The sequence below is a fragment of the Octopus bimaculoides genome, chromosome 27 (assembly GCF_046866305.1).
Source record: "Octopus bimaculoides isolate indiv1 chromosome 27, ASM4686630v1, whole genome shotgun sequence".
NCBI lineage: Eukaryota > Metazoa > Mollusca > Cephalopoda > Octopoda > Octopodidae > Octopus > Octopus bimaculoides.
Genome location: NC_142954.1, coordinates 22,651,626 through 22,662,112, shown reverse-complemented (window position 1 = coordinate 22,662,112; position 10,487 = coordinate 22,651,626). Strand labels below are relative to the sequence as shown.

Sequence of the window (10,487 nt, the reverse complement as noted above, 5' to 3'; positions counted from 1 at the left end):
AAAAAAAAAGTTTTCAGAAGTCAATAATTTTGTCGTTCAAAAAACTGTGATTTATAACATAAAATATCCTAGAATTCGCCAGAGCTAATAATGACAAACTTTAACTACTAAATATAACGAACAACCGGCAGCGAGACAAATGGGGCTCATGGCAGGCAATGGGTTAAGCCTAATACTTATTCTATTGGTCTCTTTAGCTGGACTGCTAAGTTACGAGGACCAGTTGTCAAGTGGTGATGGGGGAGACAAACACACACTTAGATATATACATATATGGGCTTCTTTCAGTTTCCATCTACCAAATCCACTCACAATGCGTTTTTTTATGATGATTAAAAATAAAAGAAGGAAAAAAGAAAATAAAAAACAAGAGAGTGAGATAAAGAGATGAATGAAAACGGTTTTATTGTAAGAACTTGAAGTTTCCCACTTGGATGTAGAAATGTGCAATGTTCTTCAGGTGTCAGAAGAAGAATTTTTTTTTTTTTTTCTATTTTTTCTTTTAGCATTTTTGTTCTTCAAATTAAATTCTGACAAAAAAGTTTTGACAAAATGAGCAAAATATTTTATTATTTTTAAACAAGCAATTAATCTCTTCTCAGTGGAAATTGCTCAACTGTTATACCATCCTTGGTTACTATGTTCAAAAGAACTGCATCTCCAGTATAAATGTCCCTCTCGGCAGCAGATATGAACACATCTTTCACGAGTTCGATGGCCTTTTCTTTCGACAACTCTTTCTTCACTATATTTGCTTGATTTTTACATTCAATCTGAAAATAATCATAAATGTTTTCTTTATTCATCACTTAGGGATCATAAAAAACGTTGGGGACGATACTGGACAATACAATGTGGGGTTACATAATAATTATTTCAAATTTTTTGCCACAAGGGCAGCTGGCGATGAGTTGATTACATCGACCCCACTGTACAACTGGTACTTATTTTATTGACCCCAAAAGGACAAGAGGCAAAGCTGACCTCAGCAGAATTTGAACTCAGAACATAGTGACAGGTGAAACACTAAGCATTTCATCCAGCGTGCTAATGATTCTGCCAGCTCACCACCTTCACGGGGTTACATAATAAAAAAATAAAATAGCAGCTGGCTCACCAGTCCTCAGTCAAACCGTCCAACCCATGCCAGCATGGAAAGCGGACGTTAAACGACAATGATGATAATGATGACAGCCCTACCTGCACCTATGTCTGAAAATAAGACAGGATGGTCAAGACTGGAATGCCCCTGATCAAAGGTCTCCAGATTCAAGGATGACTAGGGGCTAAGTATAAGAAAGGAAATGGGGAGAGAACACAGCAGTAATTTAAAAAGCACAAGAGAACAAAATTTAACAGTGTTTGCTCAGCCGTACCTGGTTGTCCAAAATTGGTTGTAACATAGAACTAGCAGACCCAGCAGCTCGGCATTGCTCCCTTTGGTAAGATCCGACAGGATCGAAACTATACACGGCCCCTTTACCTGGAACAACGAAAACACATAAATTAGAGAGACATAGGGGAGAAACCTCACCCACTAAAAATCCTCATTTTGTCCATCCACCACCCTCATCATAAACAACAACAATCCTTTCTATTAAAGGCACAAAGCCTGAAATTTTTGGGAGAAATAACTCACCATCTTCATCAATTCCAGCGATGAGGTTGTATGTGTAATAAGGAAAGAAGCGTCTGTAGTAGAGAATGGTAGACAACATGGCTGCAACCGCATTGCAGGACATTACTTTATGATGGTCGTGTTCATAGATCTGAAAATACAAAAAGCAAACATCATATCTACTCTCAGCCAAGGGAACGGGCTTGGACGGATCGACGGGGAAAGAAGACCCTGGGTGCTTTTAATGTGGCACTGGGACAAGCACTTTCACGTGGCACCAGCAAAGATAACAACAAAAACATTGTGAAAAAGAAAAAGAAAACAAAAAACAATTACCTTCAGACGAGCTTCAATAATTTTTGTTAAAGTAAGGACATCTCCATGGAAACCAACACAACCCAAAACTGTTGAGTCAGTCCTGTGAATGAGACAAATTCAATTTTCATTTTTTGAGGAAAAGAATAAAAACAAGATTTGTTGTATCTTGAGAGGTTCCTCACGCACACACTGATTCTGCTTCACTCTGTTTATCATTACCAATCAATTAGTTAATCATTTAACCAATCAACCAATCAACTATTTGGTCAAACAATCAATCAACCAGCTAAGTTCAGCTCTCTCTACTCCAAGGCCTTGAATGGTGACGAAAGGACTTTGAAAAACCTAGCTGACTGACTGAATAATTAATCAAGCAATCAATTAGTTAATTGGTTAACACTTCAACATTCAAACTGGTCGTATCTGACCCAAATATTCTGCCTGTTGTATGTTCAAACCAGTCAGATCCAGCCTCTCACACCTACCCTACTATGTCATTCTAAAAATATACAGTTACATCATTGAAATCTTGAAGGTATGAGAAAAAAAGAATAACACCTTACACTTTGTAACTTTTGGGGGAATTTCGAGTATGAATAGTGAAACCTTCACTCAGTCGAGTGTCTGAAGCAATTATGGCATAGTCCTCACCAGACAATCCTAGAACAGTTCTGTAAATAAAATAGAGAGAGCAGAGTTATAATAGCATTCAAATAAGGGGACAGTGTTACCTTAATATGCAAATAACAGAGAAGGACTTTAACCCTTTCGTTACTGGATTAATATTGAGATGCTCTGTTTCATTCAATTAATTTTAAATATCACAAATAATTTAGTAAAATAACTTTGTTATCATTCAGTTAGTGTTGGGAACATAAATTGTGACTAAGGTTTGGTGGAAGATTTTAATTCAAAACTTATGGAAACAAGACATTTGTACTCAGAGCCAGAGCTGGTTTCAGCCGATTTGGTAACCAAAGGGTTAAAAAAACATCTAGAGCTTAATGGGACATAGCTACATACAGTGAAAGAACAGCTATGTAGTTAATTGACCTGGTAAAAGTAGCAGTCAATTTTCCTTCAAATCATAACCTACCACCTTCAAGAAAAATATACAAGCGTATGTCACATAATGTAGGTAGTTTTTAGATAGACTGAATAAAAAGGGTGGTCATGGCTGGAACACATAAGTTGCCTGGGACCAAGCAACAGATAATATATTACTTTTGATCCTAAGGAAGGGAGCTGACAGAATCATTAGCACGCCAGACAAAATGCTTAGCGGTATTTTTTCCATCTGTACATTCTGAGTTCAAATTTCAGAGTTCGACTTTGCCCTTCATCCTTTTGGGGTCAATAAATTAAGTACCAGTGAAACACTGGTGTCAAAATTTGAAGCCATTATTACTTTTTGATCAAGCTCGGAAATCTCCATTCTTATATGGACCCCCGTTGTAGAATTACTGGTGGTCTCCGGTTCAATCCCACTACATGGCATCTTGGGTGAATGTATTCAACCACGAGCGAACTAAATATGTTTAATTGTTTTCTTTTACTATACAGCTGAACTTGTTTGATACCAAAAAAGATCATAAATATGTTCGATCAGGGCTGATTTGATCGAGTCATGATCATCTCTTCTTTTTCCTATGAACAGGAAACCAAGGATCTTTTTAAAGACGGCAGGATATGATTTGAGATTTGGCTGCTATTTCTAACATCACAATTATTATTGCCTACACAGATAAAGAAATAGTTCAATAGTTCAACTGTAAAAGAGTTAAACAAAATGCTTGGCTGTATTTCTTTCGTCATTTTATCTTCTGGTCAACTGCTGGGGGTTTTTTTTTCAAAAGGTAAAAAATGTGCTTAGGGCCTGAGCCATGGACATGCAAGCTTTTTGGGACAATGGGACAACTGACCGATCAAGACCGTGAAGCCTGGTGTTTTACCGTCCTCCGATCAACAGCCTCCGTCGAAGATACCCGCAAGATTTACCTTACAGACAAGAAAAAAGAGATAAAACATGGACATTACAACCAACCCCGATCAGCCTACCCTTCTGATACAGTGCGATCGTGTCTCTTTGTCCCGAATTAAAGATCGTTGGGGACATCAAACAAGCGTGCGATTAACACGGGACATCTTTGTCCGTAGATCTCCTCTGGTGAATCCAAGACATAATAAGAGACACAAGATGCAATATACAACACATACAAAGAAACAGCGATGCCATAACTACTCACCCTCCATTCATAGCATAAGGAGAGAAATGAGCCTCCACCGGCTTTTTGTAGTCGTCCATCCTGGTACTAAATTATTAATTACAACTGAAAGGATTAATTGTATTTCTGGGCTTTACTTCTCTTGGTTTCCTCAAATATATAATATGACACAGCACTTTCCGGTTGTCTGTAATGTCCGCACTGAATATATTACTGAAATTTCATTGGATGATATTGTTAAATATAGCGGTATACTGAATTGAAACGAAAACATCGTTAAAATAAATAAATAAAGATCATTTGGGATCAGTCCTTCTCATAACGTTTGAATTTTATTTAATTATGATTTTATATCGGTTATTATTATAAATCCCGCTCCCTCGCTTGTCGTACTCGTTGATCCAGTCGTCCCCGTATATACTGTACCGGACCTCTTATCCGGCTTCTACAAATCCCGGAATACTGGGTCATACTAAATAATAAACGGGATCCTGTATTGAGTACACAGGACCTTGCTTTTGAAGTTGGTTAATTTGCATACGGTGTGTTAAGAACAGTTTTCTTTTTATAACGAAAGATAAAGATTAAATATACTCTGTTTTAGAAGCGAATTAATATGTACCCATATTTGTTACATATAATCATGTTCTTTACTTTTCTTCATTTAATTTTTATCCTACAAACATTATATTATATACAAGATGCAGTATGAAATATTTTAATAATTTAAATCGATTAATAAATACCAAATAGACCCTGCTAGAAATGTATTAATTTGAATTTATTAAAAATAACATAGCTCTTTATTTTCCATAGTTTATTTTATAATTTAAGTATCTATTTAAGCATATATTTTAAGTATATATTTTATATTCTAAATATATATATATTTAGGCTGTCTCCAGAAAACCTGAAAATCCAAAAATCCGGGACACTTCCGGTTTTGAGTTTGCCGGATAATTGGTCCGGTTCCGTAACAAGACTTTAAATATTTACTGCGGAGAATTGTCGGTTGTTAGACACGCGGCAACATGGTGAGTTAGAAATTTATTTATCTTAAAAACCCGAATTAATAAGTCAGCCGGTGGCTGTTATACATCATATATCCGCACTAATAAACTCATTAATAGGTTTAGGTAACGTTATATAGCTCTAATTGAAGCAGCTACACAAATAAAACAAACAGTGTCCCAGTGGTTTTTAATTACACAGTTCTATTGTTTGACAATTCGGGGGTCTTTGTCAAAACCGAATAATTAAAACACTACACCCCCTATTTCATTTTTTATATTAAGAGTATTTTTTCTTTTCACTCTTAAAAAACTGAGATATTAAATAGGAATTAACTACACTATGAGTAGTATATACATACATTTAACCAGGAACTGACTCCAAAAACGAAAGTAAAACCTTTATTTCTGGAGTTTATATATTATTATAGTGTGTGTGTGTGTATATATAGTGTATATTAAACACAATATAAAGCGTGTCATTTGGAATAATATAAATTTCGTAGTTTCCTTACAGTTTCTCAGACTCGTGTAAAAATTACGATGCATGTATGTCTAACCTTACATTTTTACCTACAAAACTATAAAACGAGTCACCTGTTTATGAGGTCTGTTTAGAGCATTACCCGTATACCCGTCGGCTACCGGCTTTGTTTCCTCATTACATTTAGAAACAAATATTCTTTGATGAAATTTTCTGTACATATCTGATTGGGTAGATTCTGATTATATCGGAATTTAACGTGGGGAAGAAAAAAATGCTGGGCTCACACACACATGTTGACACACATTGCATATATGTGTGTGTTAGTATGTATATGTGCTTGCCTGTTGATTTATTTTTTCATTAAATGCCAATACGCTTGTTATCTGTGCCATTTGAAAGGTATTTGTGGAAAATTTCATGAAAAAAAACAACACATTTTTGTGAAAGTTATGCAGAAACGAAGTCGGTGGTGAAGACACACTTGTGTAGATATTACTTGGTCAGAGCAAACTTAGAGGGGAAAAAGAAGTCGAGTGGAAAGGAGGGTAACAATTTTCGATGTATATATATATATATATATATATATATATATATATATATGGGAGAATATACAAATAATAACAACAGACGAGGACAGGTGGTGTAAATAACAAAAGTATATATTAGTATGACGCTCGGGAATACGGAAAGTCTTTGACGTTTCGAGCTACGCATATATATACATTCATACACACACACACATATATATATACACATACACACTTTGGTGGAGGTAAAGAATACGCACACTACCCGTTTTCGGCGTAAACGGGTGGTGTACGTATTCTTTACCTTTGGGTTTTTTTCTCGTTTGACAGTTGTGAACACTGTATAATTCACATATTCTGTAGGCTGGTAGTTCCGAGTTCTAATCCTCAGGTAGACCAAGCGTTAAAAAAAAACACTGTGGTTCGGATAGATATACATTTCGATTCCCAAACTTTCAAATAAATATTCCTTCTGTTTACATTTAGAAATGAGTTCCTTATATATATGTGTCTATTTTCAACATTCGGTTTTTAATAAGCTGATAATTGGTAGTGTTAGGAAATGAAAACGGTAATCCTATAATAATAATAATAATATTAATCCCCCCCCTTTTTTTTTAACATTTACTTATTCGTTTCTGTAATACAAGATAAGTTGTTTTTATATACTATATTTAATGGTGTAGTGGTTAAATGTGTATCTTGGTAAACAGATGCAAAAGGAATGTGTATGCCTTTGAAGTAAACAAATGAGTGAATCGATTCATAATTAAAAATAATTTATTCACTTGACTTAATTTGTCGTTGGTACACATAATTCTTCACTACATGCAAAATGTTGACAACCGCTACGAAGTTGCTAGAAATAGAAACGGTACATCTGTAGAAGTGATATGTCAGAAATTGAATATATGTTTGCGTGTACGTAGTTCAACTGAGGCAGTTGTCTACCGTGGAACTTCGAACATTGCTCTGGTCTCTGAGAAAAGCTGTGGTGGCGTAGACGTTCCTCGTTTGGCTGCTAGGGCCTTCTCCCTCCTTTTGTCTTGTTAACCACTGAATTTATAAGAATCGTGGCAGCTAGAAGGACAGACATACTGCAGCAGAGTTTGTACCTAAATAGGTCAGCTCCTGTTCATTTGAACTTTGCCTGACATGGCTTTAGGTCGAAGGTCAAAGAAAACCTGTTTTTGCGCCTGTTGATTGTGGTGGTTTGGACGACTGAGAATTCTTAGATTCGGTTTCGAATCTTGGCTTCGAGAAGGGAGTGTTAATTTTTACAATGGCATATAAGACACATTTTCCTCCCATAGAAGTGTATTAAGGGGAAATAACTGGTATTATTTACAGCAGCTGAGTGGTGCCATAGTTAGAAGATAAATGGAGGGACGGGGTGGTTTTAAAAGAAGAGTTGTGAGGAATGGTTTCACAGAACCTTGTTTTTTTTTGCTGAGATGGATGGGTCTTCTCAAGCACAGCATATTACCATTCCATCTCGATCCCTTCTCAGAGACTCAACATTTTAAGATCTGTTTTCACTACTTCATCCCATAATGTTTTTATTGTTTGTTTTTTCTTTCAGTTGTTCTATTCTTTCTTCAAATCTTTAGTTGGTAAAGATGTTGTTGTGGAACTAAAGAATGATCTCAGGTAACGATTATTTTTCCATGTATTTTCTTTTGGTTTTTGTTTGATGGATTCTTTTATATTTGACTATAGCCATGTTGGGCCATTCCCTTGAACGGTTTTAGTCAATCAAATTGAATATATATTTAAATCTTACACATGAAGTGGGTGCTGAAAAATTCCTGGCTTTAAGGGTATCATGAAAGGCCTGGTTGGAGGCCCAACCTTCCGAGTTCATTTACAAGGCTTAGAAAAACTGCAATATGTGAATCCTCACCATCATTGTTTGATGTCTGTCTTCCATGCATGGGGTAGGACAGTTGACAGGAGCTGGCCAAGTAGAAAAACTACCCTAAGCTACTGAGTTTGTTTTGGCAGGGATTCTACGGCTGGATGCCCTTCCTAACACCAACCACTCTGCACAGTGGACTCTGTGCTTTTTGCGTGGCACTAGCACAGGTGAAGTGAGTTTTGGCATGGTTTTTTTACAGCTGGATGCCCTTCCAAATGGCAACCACTTTACAGTGTGGATTGGATGCTTCTTATGTGGCACCAGCACTGGCAGGGTCACCAAGTAACTCACAGGACAAGGAATTACGAGAGGGAGAGGATGTTTGAGGGGAAACTTGTGACAGAGACAGAAGCAGGTGTCTTGCCATAACAGAGGGAGCATCAGAGGAGGTGATCCAGTATCAGATAATGAAAGGTTTAGTGTAACAGAGAAGTAGGTGTCTTGCTATAAGAGTGGGTACATGAAAAGGCCAGAAGAAAGAGATACTTGGTTACTTAGAGGGAAAACAAGAAGAGAGAGAGTGACTGAAGGGAAATAGTGTAGGAGACTGCAAAAGAGTAAAGAAGGGCAGAAGGGACCACTAATTAATTTAATGAAAATTTATTACCAACAATGCTGTTATTTACAAGATGTAGTTTAAAACTTTAATGACAAATTTGAGGGTGAAACAAAGTATAAATGATTGCACTTCAAATATTTTTGTGATAATTGTAATTTATACATCGTAAATGTCTTTACAGTATTTGCGGCACTTTGCATTCAGTGGACCAGTTTTTAAACATAAAACTAACCGACATCAGTGTTACAGATCCTGAAAAATATCCACATATGGTATGTTGTATTTTATATTCTTTTCTACTCTAGGCATAAGGCCCGAAATTTTTTTTTGGGGGGCGGGGGTAGAGGGCCAATCGATTAGACTAACTCCAGTACGCAACTGGTACTTAAATTATTGACCCCAAAAGGATGAAAGGCAAAGTCGACCTCGGCAGAATTTGAACTCAGAACGTAAAGACAGATGAAATACCTCTAAGCATTATCTCGTAGCTTTGAGGTTTTGATGATGTGGTCGTTTGTTTTTAGAATGACATTGTGGGATAGGTGTGAGAGGCCAGATCTGGCCAGTTTGAACATAAACATATATCGTAGTAGAGCTGGATATGGCCATTTTAAATACCAAAAGGGTCAAACTGTAATTACCCATCCACCCATGCCAGCATAGAAAGTGGACACATTCCAATGATCCGTTTAGCTATCCTTCCCCATGATTCCTTTATCTCCTGTGATCTATCTAACTAATTCCTCATTCTTTTTTCAACATAATGTCAATTTTAATCTTTTACTTAGAAATATAGTAACGAAAGGGTTGGTTAATAATAGTAATAAAACACATCCCTTAAGAGTTTCAATTAAATTCTAAAATCATCACAGATTTAGACTGGTTTCATTAAACAACTGTAATTATTTTATTTATCAACATATTGTGATTTTTGGAACACAATTGAAGAAAAGGTTCTTAATCAATTCTATTGCAGAAATTATCCTGTCATCCTTCGGGGTCCGGGTCGAGGTAATTGACTAATTCCTCTCCTTAACATTGCTGGCTTATTACTACTTCTCTTTCTAATATAGGCACAAGGACCTATTACATTGGACCCTGAAAGGATGAAAGATTGAGTTGACCCCTATGGAATTCTTTACTTTGATCATTTGGGAGGGGGGGGGGGGTCAGTGAAATAAGTGCCAGTCAAGCCCTGGAGTCAACCCTCCCCATAAAATTTCAAGCCTTGAGCCTATATTAGAAAGGATTATTATCCTCATTGTTGCCTTTCTTCGATTTCAGCTCTCTGTAAAGAATTGCTTTATCCGTGGCTCCGTTGTGCGTTATGTCCAGTTGCCAGCAGATGAATGTGATACCCAACTGTTACAAGACGCAGCACGCAAAGAAGCTGCTCAGAACAAGCAGAGGTAATAACAACAACCAACAATGTTATAATTTAATCAGACTGTTGTTTCTTTCTCTCTCTCTTTTCCTTTTCCTCTCAATTCCATGCATTTGTGTACATAGCCTTCCATCAAACACAACACATGATGATGATGATGATGATCATATATAGCTAATAAAAAAAGAGAAGTTACATGTTTTTCTCCTATCTCTGATTTGTGTTGTTTCTGGTTGAACCAACATGAAAGCGGGAGAATGGCCAGGGTACCATTCACCTACATTCAGATTTGAAACTGCATCATGTGAAACTGATGGTAGAAAAGGAGGGGGGAGGAAAAGGTTAGACCAATGGTTTTCAACCTTGTGACACGTTGGGGGAGCCAATTAAGAATTACTGGCACATTTCGCATGGCAAGTTTAACCCTTCTGATACCAACCT

The 10,487-nt window shown here is 36.7% G+C and overlaps 2 protein-coding genes across 2 annotated transcripts; one reads left to right on the top strand and one right to left on the bottom strand.

The window, feature by feature from the left end:
* Positions 1-380: 380 nt before the first annotated feature.
* Positions 381-4,369, bottom strand: LOC106882764 (proteasome subunit beta type-1-B). Its single transcript, XM_089343447.1, has 6 exons — positions 4,183-4,369; positions 2,500-2,607; positions 1,955-2,036; positions 1,640-1,769; positions 1,377-1,483; positions 381-773 (listed from the first exon to the last, which is right to left on the bottom strand). The coding sequence occupies exons 1-6, from the start codon at positions 4,239-4,241 to the stop codon at positions 588-590; spliced, it is 672 nt and encodes a 223-aa protein (XP_089199573.1). The 5' UTR covers positions 4,242-4,369; the 3' UTR covers positions 381-587.
* Positions 4,370-5,060: 691 nt separating this feature from the next.
* LOC106882765 (U6 snRNA-associated Sm-like protein LSm2) lies at positions 5,061-10,256 on the top strand. The gene is made up of 4 exons (XM_014933547.3): positions 5,061-5,195; positions 7,768-7,835; positions 8,844-8,934; positions 9,947-10,256. Exons 1-4 carry the CDS (start codon positions 5,193-5,195, stop codon positions 10,073-10,075), a joined length of 291 nt encoding a protein of 96 aa, XP_014789033.1. The 5' UTR covers positions 5,061-5,192; the 3' UTR covers positions 10,076-10,256.
* Positions 10,257-10,487: the final 231 nt, after the last annotated feature.